This window comes from Ailuropoda melanoleuca, chromosome 15 (genome assembly GCF_002007445.2).
Source record: "Ailuropoda melanoleuca isolate Jingjing chromosome 15, ASM200744v2, whole genome shotgun sequence".
Taxonomy (NCBI): Eukaryota; Metazoa; Chordata; class Mammalia; order Carnivora; family Ursidae; genus Ailuropoda; species Ailuropoda melanoleuca.
The window spans coordinates 73461500-73483879 of NC_048232.1; the positions used below are offsets into that span (position 1 = coordinate 73461500).

The following is a 22380-nucleotide window of genomic DNA, read 5'->3' on the forward strand; positions in this document are numbered from 1 at the left end:
GAACTATTTTTTTAAGGTGGCAGGTGGAGGGAGGTGGGAAATTAGCAAACCTTATTTTGAGAAGGAGCCCATAATATTCCCAAAGAGTTCATGGCACAGAAATGGTGAAGACCTTCTGTTCAAAAAAACTTTTAGAATGTGCAGCTTTAAAAGGTACAGATACTAGGGCACTGGGTAGTGTTCTATTTCTTAAGCTAACTGGTAAGTTTCCTGGTGTTCACTGAATTATTATTCTTCATACCTTGTGCATACCATTGTTCATCTATTCAATATTTAACATATAATGATAATTTTTAAAAAGCATAATAATTTTTGGCTGGGTGTCCATTAACCCTTGCCCAGTTAATACCACCATTGATCACTCCCTCATCTGACCATGTCATTCTGCTCCAATCATGCAAAGAACCAGTGATAACTAATGTCATTTAACATTAGGAAATGACAATTTGAAAATTAAAAAAAAAAAAAGTCAAGCAAAATAAGATGTTTCTTAGTTTTTTTATCAGAAGGGGGGAAAAGATGGAAACAAAACATATGGAAATAGCTATAGGAAGTGAACATTTATTGATTTTCTCCTACTGAATTAAATTACTTTAATGCTGCTAGTATCCACACAATATTAGGGAAAGATGCAACAGGCAGAGACCAGGCCCTGAGCAACTTAGGGGCTCCCCCTTCCCTCTGCCCACAGCCCAGAGATCGCCCTGCTTCTATATCACTTCCCTTTCAGGTAGGAGGCCTTTCTGTGGGTTGCCCAGCAAAATATTTCACTGAAAAAAGAATATTCATTCACTTAAAACCATTTATTGTATGCCTTTCCAAAATATGTATTACTCAAATTTGAGAAATAATCTTGTAAAAAATATTTTTTTCATAGTACATCAAAATATGTGTGGTGGTGGTCTTTAAGTGTGGGGATTATTGTCAATTTTACCATGATGAGTATATGTTGCTTTACGATATGAAACAAAGCTCAAACTAAAACGAACAAACAAAAATGCCCATGAAACGATGACCAAAACCCCCTTCCTTGCCTAAGCTCAGAACAGAAATGTGTTTTTTCACTATACTAGGTGACATATGGTCTCAGAAAACAGATTTAAAAGGGTAACTTTGAAATCTATAGGAACTGAATAACAAATATTGCTAGAATGTGGAACTACCTAGAAAACATTTTAAAGGTAGGTAAGGTTAAAAAAAAAAAAGGGTGCAGGTAAAATGAAAAGTGTCAGAAGGATAGTTATGAACTTCTTTGACATAAGAAAGGTAAACCCTGAAGACAACTTATTTTAACGGGAGGAAATAAAAGGAAGGGGCAAAGAAATAATTGAGAAATTTGAAAATCAATCTTTTCTTAATATAGAAGGGTCTCTTAAAGTTATTGGTTATAGACAGAGTATGGAGAAAAGCAGGGAATATAGTTGGGAGTACAAAAGGAAGGAACACGTGTAATTAATCTAATTCACATCGTAGAAAAAAGCAGCTATGAGAAAAGACACGCATGAAAATCCAGATGTAATCCATTTGGACTTCCATAAGGTTTGAGATACAGTATCCCATAAGGATTCATAAATATAATTACTGCTGCTGTTGAAATGCTAGCACACTGAAAACTCTATGTTAAGAGCAGAGAATAAAAGGATACTGATTTGGCAGAGATCACAGAGAAAAACATCTACATTAGTTTTGGTTATTTGGCACATCTGTAGCTGTAGCTGTAAAAATACAAATATTCCTATAAATGAACTGAGACCCACATAAAGAAGAGAGCTTGCAATTAAGAATGACAAATGATTTCTTTTGACACTAAAATTTAAAAAAACACGTGAAGGATCAAAAGAGAACAGTTGCATAAGAAGAGACATATACAGCAGTGGAATGGAATAGAATTTAGAAATAGACCCGTATATACATGAACTGATTTGTGACAAAGACACTAAGGTCATTCAAGGTGAGTAAGGATAGTTTTACCAATAAATGGTACTGAAACAACTGGGTATTCGTAAGGAAAAATATGGACCTTAATCTCTAATTCACAAATATTAACTCAAAATGGATCAGAGACAGCAAAAAAACCTAAAACCAGAAAATTTCTAAAAGAAAACAGGAAAAACCCTTCACAAGCCACACATAAGCAATGGTTTCTTAGGACAAAGAAAAGCACTATACATAATGAAAAGATTAATAAACTGACTTTATTAAAATTGAAACTTCTGTTAAAATATATGGTTAAGAAAATGAAGAAGCAATGTATAGACTGGTAGATAATATTTTCAATACATGTATATAACAAAGGACTTGTACCCAGAATATATAAAGAACTCTTACAACTCCATAAGTCAACCCATTTTTAAAAACGGACATAAGATTTGAACTGGACCATTTTCTTACATCATACACAAAAATAAACCCAAAAGGGATGAAAGACCTAAATGTGAGACAGGAATCGATCAAAATCCTAGAGAACACAAGCAGTGACCTCTTTGACCTTGGCCGCAGCAACTTCTTGATAGGCGCATGTCTCCAGAGGCAAGAGAAAGAAGAGCAAAAATGAACTACTGGGACTTCGTCAAGATAAAAAGCTTTTGCACAGCAAAGGAAACAGTCAACAAAACTAAAAGGCAACCTGTGGAATTGGAGAAGATATTTGCAAATGTCTTATCAGATAAAGGGCTGTATCCAAAATCTATAAAGAACTTATCAAACTCAACACCCAAAACACAAAAAATCCACTCAAGAAATGGGCAAAAGACGTAAACAGACATTTCTCTAAAGAACACATACAAATGGCCAACAGACACATGAAAAAATGCTCAACATCACTCAGCATCAGGGAGATACAAATCAAAACCACAGTGAGATACCACCTCACACCTGTCACAATAGCTAAAATTAACAAGTCAGGAAATGACAGATGATGGCGAGGATGTGGAGAAAGGGGAACCCTCTTACACTGTTGGTGGGAATGCAAATTGGTGCAGCCACTCTGGAAAACAGCATGGAGTTTCCTCAAAACGTTAAAAATAGAGCTATCCTACGACCCAGCAATTGCACTAACTAGGTATGGATCCAAAGGATACAAACATAGTGACTTGAAGGGACACCTGCATCCCAATGTTCATAGCAGCAATGTCCACAACAGCCAAACTATGGAAAGAGCCCAGATGTCCACTGACAGATGAATGGATAAAGAAGATGTGGTGTGTGTGTGTGTGTATGTGTGTGTGTGTGTGTGTGTGTTTATATAACGGACCACTACTCAGCCATCAAAAAAATGAAATCTTGCCATTTTCAACAATGTGGATGGAGCCAGAGGGTATTATGCTAAGCAAAATAAGCAAAATAAGTCAGTCAGAGAAAGACAAATACCATATGATTTCATTCACATGTGGACTTTAAGAAACAAAACAGATGAGGGGTGTCTGGGTGGCACAGCGGTTAAGCATCTGCCTTTGGCTCAGGGCATGATCCCGGCGTTATGGGATCGAACCCTACATCAGGCTCCTCCGCTATGAGCCTACTTCTTCCTCTCCCACTCCCCCTGCTTGTGTTCCCTCTCTTGCTGGCTGTCTCTATCTCTGTCGAATAAATAAAATCTTTAAAAAAAAAAAACAAAACAGATGAATAGGGGAGAAGGGAAGGAAAAATAAAATAAGATGAAAATTGAGAGGGAGACAAACCATAAAAGATGCTGAACTCTAGGAAACAAACTGAGGGTTGCGAAAGGGCAGGTGGGTGGGGGGATAGGGTAACTGGGTGATGGGCATTAAAGAGGACACGTGATGTAATGAGCACTGCATGTTATATGCAATGGATGAGTCAGTAAATTCTGCCTCTGAAACTAATTAAAAATAATAATAAATTACAAAAATATAGAGGGACTCTCAAAAAGTTTTCTTTGCAGCAACAGCCTACAGTAGGGGTCAGCAAACTACAGCCTACAGGCCAAATGTGGCCCGCCACCTGTACGGCCCATACGCTAAGAATGGTTTTGATATTTTTAAATGGTTGAAAATAATCAAAGGAAGAATAGTATTTTGTGACATATAAACATTATAGGAAACTTAATTTCCAGTGTCCACAGTAAAGCTTTCCTGGGACACCGCCACGCTCATTATCTACACAGTGTCTGTGGCTGCTGATGTGTTGTCAGAGCAGAGCTGAGTACTTGGGACAGAGACCATGTGGCCTGCAAGGGCCTAAAATGTTGACTATCTGGCCTTTTACAGAAAAAGTTTGCTGATCCCTGCCCTAGAGTATAGGACCCCTTTCTGTCATCCTCCACTAGTAAATAATGAGATTATCAAGTTTAATTCTCAGTCCTTTTACTTACCTTGTGATGGAGTAGAGAGAACAAAGACTTTGGAGTAATACAGATCTAAGTTCAAACTTTATGACTGAACTACTTCTGTGACTCCGGGCAAAATTTTTTTAGCTCTCAGTCTCTCAGATTTGTCACTTGGAAAGGAGGGAAGACTAGGCACATCTCAGAGGACTGCTGAAAGGGTTACATGAAATAAGGTCCATAAAATATGTCGTCTGGCAGCTACTAGACACTCAGTAAGTATTAGTCTGTATTCTCCTTGTAAGTTAAGGTATCCCAGAACAGTGGCTAGAGAAAAGAACGATCCTGACCACTCACCAAACAGTTGTTGCATTCAAAGCCACAAGCTATAGTTTGGTACTTTGCCTCTGTTCTTTTTCTGACACAAGTTAGTTACCACACTTCATTTACTTTTGTTGTTGTTGTTAATGCCATCATCTGTACTTAATATAAATTTAACAATATGTTATGTGTTCTTCATGGGTCTGGCTTTTTCTGCTCAAACAATGAGGAACTGTGTCAGTACTAGCCCAAATACTCAAAGCACACTCAAAACATCTTAAATCCAGTTTAACAAACTTTTTTTTTTACACCTAATATAGAAGACACTGTGATAAGCGTCACTCAGAAAGAATACAACACGGTTACTGCTTTCAATGAGATCAGAATCTGCATGAAGAAACATAAGTGAAATGCCTAAAATAATCAAAGAATTCTATAAAGCTGGATACTTATTTGATAATTATTTACTATAACAGGCAGGGGCAGGTGCCGAGTCTATGATGCTGGTCTTTCTGTCTACGTTCAGGTACAACCGTGTCGGAAATGAATGCCCATTATTCAACTAAAACCAAAACAAGCCAAAACATAATCTCTGGATAAGACTAAACTAGAACATCCTTTGGAAAAAAGTAGAAGGGACCTTAGCAGAGCTGGGAGGTAATACCGGTCAAGAACCTACAACAGGTTCTTCAGAGCACCTCCCAAAACAGATGATTCGCGGAAAACTGACTACTAACACAAGATTCTCGGCACAGAGGTAACCATACAAAGTAGACAGCTTCCACACAAGACTATCAAAATAACAGTTCCAGCTATAGCTAACAGAATGGTTTTGGACTTTCTCTTGGCCAACCAAAACCTCTACTAACAATCATGTTATTTATACCTGACCAACATTACAGATGAAATAAAGCAATCTATATCTAAGCTAAAAGAAAAGGCAATCTGTCTACCTAGGGAATGCAAACCAAAAATCAGATCTTCACAAATGAAACCCTGTCTTCCAGAAGAACCAGTGACGCAGGTGAAGGTCTGGACAATCCCTAATGATCTCCTGCAGCTTTGACCGAGTGAAGAACAGAAATGGAGACTGAGAATTTAGAAAGTTCGCAGACTCCCAGGAAAACACTCCCTGATGATTCTTAAGCCATGTAACAAAAAGCCATCAGAACTGGTTTTAAATTCACTCAACCAACCAACAACTTACATTATTGAACATACTTTAAAAGCCAGCCAATCAATGACAGTCCTTGCTTCTGAAGTAGCCAATGAGGAACAAATTCAGTCCAATAACTATACGGCTTGGGGCCAACCAAATACCAGTCACACCCAAGTAACCATACATCTACAGATGGCATCAACCCACTCGTGCTTCTGAACATCTGTCAACCCCTCAGCTCCACGCTTCTCTAAAATCCGACGTAAGATTGGCAGTTTGCTGGGCTGGAGAGACTCCACCTGTTCCCAGCATAGCTCCCTTACAACAGTGAGCAATCAACTCCACTCTGTCTCTTTATTTTTAGATATTGAACAAGGGTCTCATCCTCCTTTCACATCCTTTAAACATTCCTTTTATTTATTTATTTTTAAATATTTTCTGTATTTATTTGAGAGAGAGAGAGCAAAGAGCACAAGCAGGGAGAGCTGCAGGCAGAGGGCGAAGCAGGCTCCCTGCTGAGAGGAGAGCCAGATGTGGGGCTTGATCGCAGGACCCTGGGATCATGACCTGAGCTGAAGGCAGAAGCTTAACTGACTGAGCCACCCAGACACCTTAACATTCCTTTTAATAATACAATTAGAACTAACATGGACATTTAGCTTTAAAATTAAAAAAAGTAGTATGGGACTAAATATTTTTTTAAATAAGCTAAAATTTTTTAATTATAAAATCAATCAGGTCAGTATTTCTATGGTGAATATTCTGGGATCACAATCAACCACAATTTTATTCTGGCAAATTTCTTGAGTAATGGTTTTTATGTTTTTCAATTAAGTGCTTTCACAGAGCTGTGTTATAAGATTTGTTGTCGGTGACATGAAAAGTCCTCTAAGTCACGTCTGCGATCTCAGCAGGATTCAGAGCACGGCCGGTTACAGCCTAACCAGAACACTCGAAAAAGATGGCTCAGCTTCTCTGGCTCTACCTTCATCTTCATCAGGGTCGACAAGCCTGAAAAGAGCTCCCTTTCTCAATGCCTTGCTGCCCAGGCATCCAGCCTGCTATGCCTCCAATGAGCCAGAGACAATCATTTCATCTTCCGTGCCTGACTGGCCTGGAGCCCAAGCATACTTGTCTAGAGAATTAATCATAAATATGGATTTAGGGAAGTGTGTCCATTTTCAGTCCCCACAACCTAAGCTACAATAACATCATCACACTATCGTATCACAAAAGTGCAATCACAAGGCTAAAAAAGAATCTCAAAAATTCACCCGTTTCAACCGCCTACCTCCCAAAGCTAAAGGAGGTGTTTTTGCAATGAGAGAAAAAAAAAATTCTTGGAACTGTTGATCCTCCCCTCACATTTCCTTTGTCATTCTCTTCAGACTTTTCTTTCGGCCCAAACTGACAGAAACCAATTAAGAGACAGGGGCAGAAGAATAACACAGAATAAAGAGATCCTCACTTTCCATTTGAAATCTCGTGAACTTAAATCTTGAGGAGAGAGAAAAGAATGTGAATGAGATCAGCCAACCTGTTAAAATCCCCTGGCTGGGACGGCTGGGTGGCTCAGTCAGTTAAGCATCTGACTCTTGGTCTCAGCTCATGTCTTGATCTCAGAGTCATGAGTTTGAGTCCCACATTGGACTCCACACTGAGCATGGAGCCTACTTAAAAAATAAATAAATAAAATAAAATCCCCTGGTTGCTTAGCTCTTTCCTTTGAGATACCATCTAGGAAGAGGATTTGAGTTAGTGTGATAATAAAAAAATACATGAGCGCACCAATTATTAAGGCCTCATATGTGCCACATATTTAAACAGTACTGCTACTGTGCAGAAAGGAATCATTATCCTCACAGGCAAGAACAGTAAGACCCCCAAGGAATTAAGTAACTTGCCTTAGGCCAAGCCAACGAACTCTCAGTTAGTGGCTGGTTATCCTGGGATTCCAGTTATGGCCGTGTTGCCACCATTCTCTTTGAGAAGAATGACTCCAGGGAATTAGTGGGGCATTGGAATCACAGTAGGCACTCCTGATGCTAGATTCCATAGGTTCTAATCCCCTCACTGATCCCCTAAGAGACTCATTACTCCAGTGATCCACAGCTACTAAAGAAGATGATATTAAAATAGTAAGATAAAATAGTAAGATAGTAATAGCACCTTACATGGATTATTACCTCATTTCATCCTTAAAACGACCCACACGGTGGGTCTATTCTGCCACTTTTTCCAGACAAGAAAACACAGTCCCTGAAAGGTTACCTTGCTGAAGCTGACACAGGCGTGAGTGGTGGAACCAGAGCCCAAGCCCTTACATACTATAGACTCCACTGCATCGAACGAATGTATCAGACCTCTCAAGTTTGTTGCAAGTGGAACTAACTTTGAAAATCATCATTTTATAGAACACCATAAACTCTTCAGTCTGGTCTTCAAGATCCTTCATGATCTTGCCACAATCTATAATTTTCAACCTTATTTTCCAGAAATTTTCTTACTATATTCTGTAAATACCCTGAGTTTTCTCACTTACCTAATGCTACTTCCTGTTACTGAAATGGCATTTTCTATGGATTCCACAAACAAAATTTAATCCATTATAAATCTTCCTTCCCACATAGGAAAAAAACTCTCCCACTACTGAAATTCCATAGCACGTTGTCCTTCTCTCAGGACACTTTGGACCTATTTGTGTTCTTGACTGGATTTCTACTTGACTTCAAAAGACAGATTCTGTGTAAACTCTGTGGAATGAATGCCCTCTGACGCAAAATGCCTGGCTGGAAGAAATATGAAGATCTAATGAAACCAGAGGAAAAAAGACAGCTTTAAGTCTTCAGAAATTGCCATCCTAAGAACTATGATGGTCTAAGAGCACGACAAAGTGTCAAACATATTCTTGTAAAACACAGTGGTTAGGAGGGTAGACTGTAGACTCCATCTTGCTGTGTGGACTTGGGCAAGTCACTCAACTTCTCTCTACCTCAACTGCCTCACCTGAGAATGGGAATGACATAACTTAGCTCACAGAGTTGCGGTGAGTACTCAGGAGTTCATGTGTAAAGTGCCTAACAGTGAATGGCTAATAACAATAATAATAAATGTAATACAAATGTTTGTTTTTATTGTTTTTGAAACTTTCATATATATTGAAAAAGCAGCTGACATTACCACACCTCAAGAAGGGAACTGTCAGAGATAGGACATGTTCAGAATCAACAACTTAGATGATAAGGAGACCAGTACTCTTTCCTCTCACAAGATCAAGAGGAGATATAACTGAACATTATAATATAAGTCAAATTATGGCAGAAAGAGGTGAATACAGACTTCTGGGTAAAAACAGGTCCATTAAAAATTAGCTGTTTGAAAAAAAATCAGCTGTTTGGACGTGGAATACAATTTTTCAGGAAAACGACATGTTACGTAGTGCCTGAGTTTCTGGCTAACCCATAAAAGCCAATTTAATTTAGTATTACTTTAGCAGTAATTATCAATTCTCATATTAATAGACTGTTGCAGTTACCAGCTTATTTTATTATCAGCATATACATTACTCAGTGTGTACAAAAATGCTTTGTAACAAATCATCTACTGTAGAAGTGGGAATTCACAAAATCAAACATCATGANATTTTATTTATTTATTTGACAGAGATAGAGACAGCCAGCGAGAGAGGGAACACAAGCAGGGGGAGTGGGAGAGGAAGAAGCAGGCTCATAGCAGAGGAGCCTGATGTGGGGCTCGATCCCACAACGCTGGGATCACGCCCTGAGCCGAAGGCAGACGCTTAACCGCGGTGCCACCCAGGCGCCCTTGTAACAAATCATCTTTACTGTAGAAGTGGGAATTCACAAAATCAAACATCATGAATGCAGGAGGGGATCTGAGTGATAGCTAGGGGTCACTGTGCTTCTTCCTTTGCCCGGGGTAGTGATGATAATTATGCTTGTCATTCTAATTATCAACAGCTCCCTTTCACTCTCAAAAGTGTCCCAGTTTAGACTAAAATTATATGGTCACCTTAGTGTTAGTATCTTCACCCTTATGTCACAAGTGAGGAATCTAAGCCACATAGCAGTGCTGTGACTTAGCCAAAGTCACAGAGTTAGGAAGGGACCAGGAAGGGATTCCTTAGTCTAGAGTCTTCCTGCCCCACTGCATGCACTCACCAGTAGCCGGATAAGGTGATGACAGTGATGGCTAGGATCTGGGGCACCAGCAGCGCACATCACAGAAAGTCTATATGAGCAAGGCTCTCCCCATCCCGGAGGGACTTGACAGCGTCAGGAGCTGAGGCTGGAGAAGTTTAGCAGATCTTTGTTTGTATGCCCGAAGCCTGGCCTACTGCCCTTTTCACTGTACCCCCTTGTGGCTTCTTGTCCAGCTATGGGAAAGATTACGAGGAGAATGAGGAATTTAGTCTGGACGTGTCATGTTTGAGATGACTTTCCACACATAACTGGAGACGCAGAAAAGGAGTCCAGACTGGAGATACCAATATGAGGGTAAGCAATGAAAGGGTGCTATCTAAAGCTTAGGGCACTCATCAGAAGAGCAAGAAAAGAGATCTGCAGTAAAGAACAGGATCAAAAGGAAGGTGAATGGTGAGGAGGTTTTAAAAAAAAAGGGGGGGGGGCCTCAGGGCATTGAATGACCAGCTCCCATAATGAGGGGAAGAAGAAATGGCGGCTCTGACAATAATGATGATAAACTGCAGCCACTACCATGATTAGAAACACATTATGTCCCAGGAATTCCACCAAGTAATTTATAGACATTAGCTTAGCCCTCATTACTATCCTCTGAGTTAGGGGGGAAAAATAAGGCCAACGAGGTTACAAAACTTGATTAAAGTCACAAAATAAGTAGCAGAGCAAGATTCCAACTAATGTTTGACTCTAAAGAGCTCTGATCTTTCTACAATATTCTGCATATTGGGATCTTATCTTCTCTCTTCTTTCCTTTGTCCTTCGTATGTGACATTTGTGATTACAGGAAGTCTGGCTTATTGATATTTTTCTTCTGTGGGAAGATTAATTTTATGTTTCTACTTACAGTTAAAATGGCACTAAATCACGTGAACATGACTTCAGAAGTAAGATGTGGTCAGTGTTTCTTTTAGTAAGTATATAGACCATATTTCTGCCCCAAGCATTTTCTACTTGATAAGAAATGGAAAATGTTTGCTCTTAATTTACACCATTTGTGTTGTGGCCGTGGTCATGTAACAAACACAGGTTTCAAAATGACCATGAACTATTATTTATAAGACAGAAATCCTTATTAGGAAATTTATTAATCAATATCCTAATTAGATATTTTATTATGTGGGGCACACATTTGCTCATTTAAGGTGGGCTTAAGATTTGCTCAGAACAATTCTTCTGAGATTATGAACCTGTGCAATTTGCACAGAAGTATAAAATTTAAAACCAAATATTGTCTACTGAAAGGTAGGAACAAAAACTAAGGAGACTCCTGTTTTTAAAATCATATTAACAAAAAGTATAAGAATTAACTATCTTTTTTTTTTTTTTTTAAAGATTTTTTTTATTATTTATTTGACAGAGACAGAGACAGCCAGCGAGAGAGGGAACACAAGCAGGGGGAGTGGGAGAGGAAGAAGCAGGCTCATAGCAGAGGAGCCTGACGTGGGGGCTCGATCCCATAACGCCGGGATCACGCCCTGAGCCGAAGGCAGGCGCTTAACCGCTGTGCCACCCAGGCGCCCCAGAATTAACTATCTTGCTAAGAACAATTTCTTCTTTATTGATACTAAATGAAATTCTCATCAGCTACAATATAAACTCTGATCCTCCCCTCCAAAAAAAAAAATCTATTGAAGCACTTTTAAAGAATAAAAGCCAGGCATTGGCAAAAAAAAAAAAAATTGATTCTGAAGTTACAGAGGAAGACTCTACTGTCACAGAGAGGGAAATCTTGGGCGCTTCTCTGTTTCACGCATATACATCCAATCTCCCACAACTGAGAAACGATTGTAAAGGCTAGGGACAATGTCTTCTATTTCCTTTGTACAGCGACTAGCACAGTGCTTGGAAACTATTATGGATTTGATAAAATCCTGGTATGTCCAATTCTCAATTTTACATATTAAGAACTTGTTGTCATTATATCGTTTAATGGAAATATTTTGTCTCTCCCACATGAAACAACAGATAGAGCCAGAAGCAAAGATTTTCTACAACCAGCTTTCACAATGAATTTCTCATGGATTTTGGTGCTGCTGGAATTTTAGCAGTGTTCTTAATAACCTAATTTTCTGCATGAAACAATCAGTGCCTAAAATAGGGAATTAAAATTTTCATTTAGAAATGGTTTTGATTCATAGTTTACCAATTATATAAGCAACCACTGTGTTGGGTTTCAGTAGGCATCAAGAACTAGAAAAGTCTCCTTTTTCCATTAAAATATTTTATAGCAAAAAAGCATTAATATACTGTATATGTGCTTATCTTTTTGCCTCTTGTAGGGTATGTCATCCAAGCTTTATGCTTTTGGCTTTTCACAAAGGAAGCACAGTTAGGATTTCAAAACACAAAGGGAAACTAGTAGAGACTAAATTAAATAGAGAAACGAGCCACAATGTACTCTGCTCCTTCTTTGCTCAAGAAATTGCCAGTCTGCTTATTTGACTGATAGTTATTTTTGTATCTTCTTGGGTTTATTATGCTGTCAAAACACTACATCCTTGAAAAGGACTATAGAGAATAAGGCAAAAAAATGAATTAGAGAAATAAAACGCTGAAGAAGATATCAGGATTCCCTTTGGTAGATCTTAGAAGGAAGGCCAACTAGATTCATCACAGCCTGGAATTCCATATCATGTTTTTGATTTCACAAATTAACAAGCTTTGCGCACTTAATGAAGCATCTGAATCAGTAAGATGTGAAGCAGGGGAAATCATCGCTTAGAGAGAAAGACCCCAATCATCTCTAAGTTTTGGAAGAAAGTACACTCTGGTTCTATAAAATCAAACTTGCGGGTTCAATGGGCTAATGTAACACAGACGAAAAAGATTAAGCCAACAACTATACCCTCAGCCATGGCTAGCAGTCTCACAAATGTTGGCTGATGGCACAAAAGGTATAATGAGTAGCCCAGGATGGTTAGCTTGGTGCCAACCCATCCTTACTGCTGAAAAAGAAATTCAAAATGCAGTATGACCACCGGTGTACCAAATACAAATGGCTTTCACACATTACTCTGTCCTTGACATATTCCAACTAATCCTGATTGCTCTTGGGCCCTGGGCAAGAACACAGTAAGCGTACAATCCATCACAGCTACTGACTGTGGTTGGTGGCCTTCCTGCACATAACAAAAACACATTTGTTAGGTTCCTTCTAATTGCAAGACACATAATAAATTCTTAAACAATGTAATTTGTGACGTGTTAAGTGGCTTTTTAAACTTAAAGATTAGTTTCAAAAAAATGTAGTTAGTGTGTGCCAAGGGCAAAATAAGATACAAGACACTTGACCGTTCCAAGTCCCAAACAATTTCAAATTCAAGTTGACTTTTTACTTTTCTCTTGAGGTAAGAAATAGCTACAGGACCAAAACGAGAAAGCTAACGTGCTCCGAAAAAACTCTTGCGTTAGAGGCACCTCATTCAGTTAAGCTTGGGACTCTTGATTTTGGCTCAGGTCATGATCTCAGGGTTTTAAGATCGAGTCCTGCATGGGGCTCTGCACTATTCTCTCTCTCTCTCCCTGTCCCTCTCTCTAAAACAAATAAACAAACTCTTGTGTTAACATCTGAAATAAAACCTTAATTTTTAAAACTCATTATGAAAACGTTCAACCATACACAGAAGGGAACAGTACAAAGTAACCCATACCATTCCCATGTACCTCACTCAGCTTCACCAGTGACCAGTATGACCAGTACTGCTTTATCTATATACCGTACCTTTCGTTTTCTCTAGATATCAAGTCATTGCATCTCTAAATGTTTCAGAAAAACCTTATAATTCTGGCTGAATGGTGACAGAATTTGGGGGGGTTGTGTTTTATTTCTCACGGCCTCTTACTTTCAATACCTATGTCATTGAAAGAGAGAAACCTGGTGTTTACTGAAAGCAAGGAGAAGAAAATTTAGATTTTTCAGTTTTTCTGGCATTTCAAGGGCTTAAATACAGTTGTAAACTTTTCTCCTCCCTCCAGTGAAGGAGGAGACATGGCTGACAAGATAACATTATTTGGGGGCGGACCCCTGGCCCCTACCCCCAGCCGCCCCCACCTCCTAGGCTCTGGCCCACCCAGCCTGCTCCCTCACAAGGATGCTAAGACCCCCAGTGAGCCCTGGGCCAAGCCCCAAACACAACTGTGAGCCCAAACTCCAGCAAGCAACGGCCCTCAAACCAAATTAAAAAAGAGAGAGAGAGACAGTTATTCAGTTTAACAAACATTAACTGAGCACTAGGAATAGGATGAGATAAAATGAGTAAGAATGAATAAACCAAAGATCTGTTCTCTAGAAGAGGTGAGGCGCACATAAACAGATAATGTCGATAAAATGTGGAAAAGCTAGAATAATGATATTCACAGGGCACTATGGGAACAGAATAAGGGTACTCAGACCAAATTAGGTATTCAAACAAGGCTTCCAGGAAGAGATGATATCTGAGTAAATGCAAAAATACTGCAAATGATTGTTACTAAGTCATTATAATAAGGCCAATATGATGTTTCTTTCAAACAGATTTCCTTCATTTAGTTGGTTGGGGAACTGGGTGGTGGGGGTTGGGAGGGGGACTTCATCAAGGAATATTAGGAAGAAACCAAAACACCAAGAATTCAAAAACAACCACTATGTAATGTCTTGTGGGGAATACTATAGGGAAAAGGGCTTGGTCTCTCACCTCAAGGAGGTAGGAATCTAAGTGGGAAGAAATCAAACAGCATCAGAAAACCTTATTACAGAATATTCAATCAAAATAGAGAGTTTAGGGATGGGGAGAGCAGACTAAAATATTTGGGTAAGAGCTGGGACTTAAACCAACATTTTGAATATAAATTTACCCCAGATCAATGAGGGAAGCCAATCGAGTAAATAATAATAAAACGTGAGTCTTAAGTGGTCAAGGAGGCTTTGTAAAAGTATTTCTTCATTCTGTCCATCTATGAACTGACTGAAGGAGGCAGGGGAAGGTCTTTTACCTAAACCTCAGTTTCCAAAGAGGTGTACATGTGTGTTTACATGCGTGTCACGTATGTTAGTGTCAGAACATGATGGCTTGATTTGAGCATTTGCAATCGGACTCTAAGCTATTCCATTGGGATAATACACAATGTCAAGTGCATGCCAAGATCTACTCTGGCAGATATCTGATTCTTGGGGAGAAAATGAAAACTAAAACCCATAAAAACAAAAGCTGGTAAAGATACATAAGAAAATTCAATCAACACTAGAAGATTAAAAAAATAATTTCCAATTGTCATCAGAGATCAATGCCTCACCACCTAAATTCTAGTTTTAATAGCAACGACAGCATCAGCTAACACTTAAATAGCATCTACTATGTGGCAAGCTTTATGTAATTAACTTATTTAATCTTCAAAACGAGTTATGAGATAGACACTCTTACTCTTCCCATGTTATATGGGAGGTAACTGAGATACAGAGAGATTAATATTATTCTTTCCTCACCTCCAGTTTTTCAACCTTTACTTGTCAATATTTAAGTCAGAGGTTAAAAAAAGACATGTAGGATTTCTCTGAGTACAGGCTGAAATCTAATATTTTTATAAGTTCAGAAAAATTACTTATATCCTTCATTGATTCAAGTGAAATGATGTGTGATAGCGTGTTGGCACAGACCCATAAACATAAATGTAAAATCAATCCATGAGGCTAAGAGGTAGAGTTGCAAATAGAAACATGCTCTAAAAATGGCATGTTTATCAGTAGACCAAAGAACAATCGCTGAATATTTCCCACGGGACTGAAGAACACATCTTTTTCATAATACTTACACAGAGATAAATGACCGCATCATACATACCAATAAAGGAAGCCAGTGGCAAAAAAGCATTTGAAATAACTTTTGTCCCTACTGAGCAGTAGAAAAATATTACTCCCTAGTTGCTTTTTCTTCCAATCTCTGAAAGCACCTTGTATGTAGCTATGCCCAGCATTTGTATGTTCCATTATAACGTAATTATCTGTTCATGTAGTAGTCTTCCCTCCAGACTCTGAGTCCTGGAGGATAGGGTCTGAATGTATTCATCCTGGGATTTGAAACCCATCTCTGTCCTAGAAGAATGAAGGCTTACTGGATGAATAAATCATTTGATAGGTAACTTTTAATAAACTCTTTGGCACTATAAAGTGTTATAGGAAAGTTTAAAATATCAAGTCATAGTGTGCTTGCTATTTTAAGAGTGGATTCCAGTCTCCTTTGCCTGGTATTTAAGGCCCTTCTACGTAGCCCTAATCTACCTTCTTAACCTTCTCTCATCTACTCCCTCCTCCTAGTTACTTTTTTATTTTATTTTTTATTTATTTTTAATTTTTTAAAAGATTTTATTTATTTATTTGACAGAGCGAGAGAGAGAGCCAGCAAGAGAGGGAACACAAGCAGGGGGAGGGGGAGAGGAAGAAGCCTGCTCCCAGGGGAGGAGCCTGATGTGGGGCTCGATCCCAGAATGCCGGGATCACACCCTGAGCCCAAGGCAGACGCTTAACGACTGAGCCACCCAGGCGCCCCAATTTTTTTTTTTTAAAGATTGTATTTATTTATTTGACAGAGAGAGAGAGAGCCAGCAAGAGACTGAACACAAGCAGGGGGAGTGGGAGAGGAAGAAGCAGGCTCATAGCGGAGCATGGAGCCCAATGTGGGGCTCAATCCCAGGACCCTGGGATCACACCCTGAGCCGAAGGCCGACACCTGACGACTGAGCCACCCAGGCGCCCCCCTCCTCCTAGTTATATCCTGGATATGAATTACTTCCTCTATCTGACAGCGGCTCTGTACTTTCTTATCTCTATGCTTTAACTCAGTAAGTTCCAAAAGTTTTAGATTATTTAGCCCTAGTATAAAAAACCTGAGCCTGCTTATTTAACACTGTGCTAATACGTTTATTATAAAACAATCATAAAAATAGAAGAAAACAGTCATTTTAAGCAAATGAGGAAAAAATACATAAATAGATATTTTAATTTTTTCTTCCTGTCCACAGTGGATTGCTTTGGATGTACTCTATTTTGAAAATCACTGATTTACATGAAAAGAACAAATCTCATAGAGTTTTTGTGAGAATTAAGTGAGTCAATAATGTTTAATACACTTAGAACAGTGCTGGTCATGAAGGTCAAATTTAAATGTTAACTCTTCAAAGAATTATTTGAATGTATCTCTTATGAGGTGAGGATTTCTCACTGTAGGAGGCGCTAATCCTACAGAGTTTAGCAAGAAGCCAAGCAGCCAAAATAAAGTGAAACTTGGAAAGTTTGGGTTTATGGAAAATGATGCAAAGGAAAAAAGATTTAATTATCAACCCCAAGAAGAATAAAGTCCACAAAAAGGAAACATAATCATACCATACTATCTGGCTCTATACTACACCATGTTTACATAGGCCCAATCACACAAACACTGGCTGCAAATTAACAAAAAATTGTGATGTAGCTACATGGAAAAGATGGGGTATTAACACAGCCCCTCAAATCCCATTTTTACTAGCAAAAGTCTAAAGTTTAGGCATGTTACTTTAAAATTTGCAGATACATATCAGAAGAAACAGCTAAAACATTTCAGTGATTATCTCAGAGGAATGTGATTGGAAAGGTAGAACACTTCAGTACTGTTTAATTTTAAAATTTTGTGTATGTATTATAGCAATCAGATTTTGAAAATAAAGTCAATTTTCTTAAATTTTAAAATTAATAGCCTCCCACATAAAGACGGCAAGTTGAGCGTATATGTTCAACTCTACTCTCTCCAGAACTGTCAGTGACACGCCGAAGAAAAGATGTAGAAAGGCACAGAAACCTCCCAGAGAAAAGAGAATAAGATCAGAAATTCAATACAAGAGCTTTAGGAATCAAATAATAAGACTCCAGGGAGAAAGAAGGGAGAAAATGGAGGGGAAAAAAAATCAAAGAAATAATTCATAAACTTTTCCTAGAACTGAAGAACACGAATTTTTAGATCGAAAGGGTCAAACCATGTCCAAAAAAACAGACCCAGTACACCCAAACCAGGGCACAGCAACGTGAAATTTAATAACAAGAGGAAAAAAGAGATCTTGCAAGCTTCTAGTGAGATAAAAAGACGTTCTGTACAATGAGACCAGCAGTGAGAACAGCAGCACCTGTTGTTCTTCTCGATGGCTAACAGAAGCCAAAAGGCAAATGAAGCAGAGCCTTGAAAATTCTAAAAGAAACAATTTTATATCCAGTCAACCTATTCATGTAAAAGCACTTTACAACATGCAAAGGCTTTCATGCACTCTCAGGAATCTATCAGAAAATGTGTCCATATGAAACAAGAGCATCAACCAAAACAAAAAAAGGGGGGGAGAGGGGGAGACATAGAATTCAGCAAACAGGAAAGCCAAAGGTTCTATTTATCAGATTATATTAAAAGTGATCATGAGTTTCTTGGTTTTAGGAAGATGAAATCTATACGAAGGCATACAGCTGCTTTCTGGAACGTTAAAACAGTTCACGTGCTCTTAGATTTACATAGTTTTGCTTTTACGGCAGTCTGGGGATAAAAGAGATTACAGGAGGTTTTAACTCTTACCTGCAGCACAGCAGCGAGTAAGTACACCACTATGAAGATCACAGTTAAAGAAGTGTGACCACTTTTCATCAGGTGAATAGTGTAGAGGAAAATTAAATGTCCGGGAATCACTAGAAGCAGCAGAACCTGAGCAGACTTATTATTCACTCCTGCGGTAGAAAATGTAAAAGTTAAAACAAAATCCTATTTGGGTTACTAATAGGTCACAGTTATTAAAATTTAAGTTGTTAGTTTCAAGTTACTATACTGTATAAAATTCTGTTGCTAACAATACACTTCAACCATTCACAGTTTACTTAGTTCTTTGAAATTCTCATTACATGTTATATGTAATGAGAAGTTGATAAAAATTTGCTATGAAGAACACTGGTCAGACTTTATATCCATCATAATAATAGAGGGAAGTTGATAAAAATTTGCTATGAAGAACACTGATCAGACTTTAATATCCATCATAATAATAGAGGGAAGACAAAAGAAAATACATCAAGTTCGTAAAGCACAGGAATGTTCTAATTTTACTTTTCTTTCAGAGTTCTTTCACTGATATTTCACTGGGCATTTCTGATCCTCATTCGGAAGTCAATAATAACAAATGTACTGATCCAAAGGGGCACCTGCACCCCAATGTTCATAGCAGCACTGCCCACAATAGCCAAACTGTGGAAGGAGCCCAGATGTTCAACAACAGATGAATGGATAAAGAAGATGTGCTATATATATTATACAATGGAATATTACTCAGCCATCAAAAAATGAAATCTTGCCATTTGCAATCACGTGGATGGAACTGGAGGGTATTCTATACTACACGAAATAAGTCAATCAGAGAAAGACAATCATATGATTTCACTCATATGTGGAATTAGGAAACAAAACAGAAGATCATAGGGGAAGGGAGGGAAAAATAAAACAAGACAAAGTCAGAGAGGGAGACAAAGCATAAGAGACTCTAAATCATAGGAAACAAACTGAGGGTTGCTGGAGGAGAGGGGGGTGAGGGGATGGGGTAACTGGGCAGTGGTCATTAAGGAGGACACTTGATGTAATGAGCACTGGGTGTTATATGCAACTGATGAATCACTGAACTCTACCTCTGAAACTAATCATATACTATATGTTAATTTCATTTAAATTTTAAAAAAAAATCAATAAGAACCTTTATTTTCATCAGAAAAGAAGCGCCAAGAATTCTGAGGTTTAATACTATGGTCACAGTTTTTTGGTAGTCACGGCCTAGGGGACACAGGACAGGACACTTCCTTATTACAGAGGTTTTCCCTCTCCTCCTGTTTGTTTGGGATCAAATGCCTACATTCAGAAAAGCCAAAAAGATTCATATAGAAAAGACAGTCTATCTGTCTCTCTAAATTACCTAGCAATGCTCTCCTCTGTGTATAAGGTTCCTGTGTCTTGACTCATGAACAAGACGTCCCAGAGAAAAGGATGAAACAGGAAAAGTGTACAAGGTTCCTCAGCATCGGCAAAGTGATACAAACGACGTTCTCTCAGGGAGATTTAGTGAACACAATCTACTCTATGTCAAATCTACTCAGGTCTCAGGAGTAAAAAAGTCACGTAAAACTGACAAAATACGTGCTCAGCAAATGTTGCCCGTCTCTATTCTCAGAGAATTATTCCTGATATAAGAATATGTAAAAATCCACAAGCACATACCTGGGCCAAAAAAAGTTCTAAATGGGTAATAACAGCCTTTGGGTTCATCAGGCAACTCCCCTGGAATGCTATGTAAATGGAGGTAGGTAGAAATCCTGCTAGCCTGAATGGCCACCAAATTGCCACCAATACCTGAAACAGAAGGAAAAACAAAGCAGTTACCCTCATATTTTACACAACTTGCATAAATTCAACCAAAGGCAAGGCTCTTCGTGTTATAGCCTCGGCTAAGAACACAAACAAAAAAGAATTCTTCCGAAATGTTGATTTATTAATGTTGAGGTAGGTATTCCAAAGGCATAAAGTCATTGTTAGGAAAGACTCATGCATTGTTTTTTCAAATCTGACTCACTGACTGAAAGCAGACCAAATAATTTTTTTTTAATTACTATCATGGCCAAGATATAAAGCTAGGTAGCAAGATAGTTAATGCTTATCACCTCGACAAGAGGAAAAATAAGCTTGATTTTTTTCAAATAGAGAAGGCTTGATATTTTTCTTCTCAGGTTGCTAAAGAAATTGGTATCAGGGACTGAAAAAAGTACTCAAGAAAATCATCTTTCAACCTCGATTATTCTCTCAAATACTTTACAGACCTGTCCTACAAGAAACATGAAAGGAATTTCTCTTGGCAAAAGGAACATAAAACCAGATGGAAATCTCGAATTACACAAAGGAAAGGGTGCTAGTGATGTAAAATAAATCAGAAAATAAAAAAGATATCATTTTCTCATTTTTAATCTCTTTAAAAAATAACTGGCCATTTAAAGCAAAAAATATAGGGCTTATAACAAAGTAAACTATATGACAAAAAGAGCACATAAGAAGTGAAAATCCAAGTATACTGATGTAAGGTCCTTACCCCTCATGTAAATGAGCTAGATTATTATTTGAAAGTACACTGTGATAAAGATACATTACAAGCCCTAGATCAGTAGTTCCCAAAGTATGGTCTGGGGTCTGAAGGAAGGTTAGTTCTAGAAATTCTAACAACCCCTTGCTAGCGGAAGGCCCAAAAGGAGAGGTTCACAGTATATATTAGCATGATAAAGGCTTTAAGTAATCCTGTGGTATAGAAATCTACTTGACCTAATGCTTCCCAAACTTAATTGACCACAAAACTCACTTCTCAAGGTATACTATTAATATCTCACAGAACTAGTATTCTTGTGAAATCTATTTCAGAAAATGCTACTAGTGCTGAGAGGCATTAGTAAGTGTTAAAAGATCCTCGTCACAATATCAACATTGATGTGCCTTACTTTAAACGAAGTGTGTATTTTTGTAACTAATAAAATGGATAAATTAGCAGTTATTTTAAGGGGGGAAAAAAGCACAGTCTTTGGAATCAAGCAGATCTGGGTTTAAAATGCTGAGTTACCACTTACTAGATGTGAGATGTTGGACACATTACTTTCTTATTGTGAGGACAAAATGATATAACACGCATAAAAGACCTGCACGTTATCTGGCACATAGTAGGTTAGCAAATGATGATGGTGATGATGGTGTGCTAATTAGGGGGGCCCTTCAAATCGTACATCCTCTAGCATGTTGAAAATGAGATTCGATTCTGAAAAATTCCACCTTTTTTGAGGACCATGGAATGAATCTTCTCTATCAGTGTTTTTAATGAGCGGAATTTAACATAAAGTGAGCTCATTGTGATATCCAACTAAGAGATTCACTTACTGAGATACAAAAAAGATTTTACTACCGGGAATACCATGGCTTCCAAGAGCACTCCAGGGAAGCTCTAAAATTGTTTCTTATATACAGTGAAATAACAGAAACGCTGATTCAAGCCTTACTAACGATGCGGTTGTTATAATTTAAAATTTTCACTGAAATATGGGACAATATAGCTCCAACGGTCTTGATGGAAATATTTATGCTAGTGACTTCATCAACTAATATTCACTGAAGAGGATTTGAACAGGTAGAAGAAAAGCAGTAATCATTCCAGGCAATGAAAATCAGGTCTTTGTAGGGCCACAAAATAGGAATCTGGTTAGAAAGATAAAGGGAAAAGTTGGATACATCCAAGAGCACAAAGAGAGTTTTGAAAGCGAAGAGAAGAATTCAAACTGGATTTGACAGGCAGGAGGAAATCACTGGCGAGTTCATCATCTTAAGACTAGAGTAATAAAAACA

At 38.2% G+C, this 22380-nt stretch overlaps 1 protein-coding gene across 2 annotated transcripts in view; it reads right to left on the reverse strand.

Moving 5' to 3' along the window:
• The window catches only part of SLC41A2 (solute carrier family 41 member 2), a 102186-nt gene that overhangs the window by 12527 nt on the left and 67279 nt on the right, over window positions 1-22380 (reverse strand). For both annotated transcript variants that reach the window (XM_034643826.1, XM_011220058.3), the window contains exons 9-10: window positions 20227-20358; window positions 18550-18698 (exon numbers count right to left, since the gene is read on the reverse strand). In XM_034643826.1, coding sequence (XP_034499717.1) covers window positions 18550-18698; window positions 20227-20358 — 281 coding nt within the window. The remainder of the gene's footprint in view (window positions 1-18549; window positions 18699-20226; window positions 20359-22380) is intronic.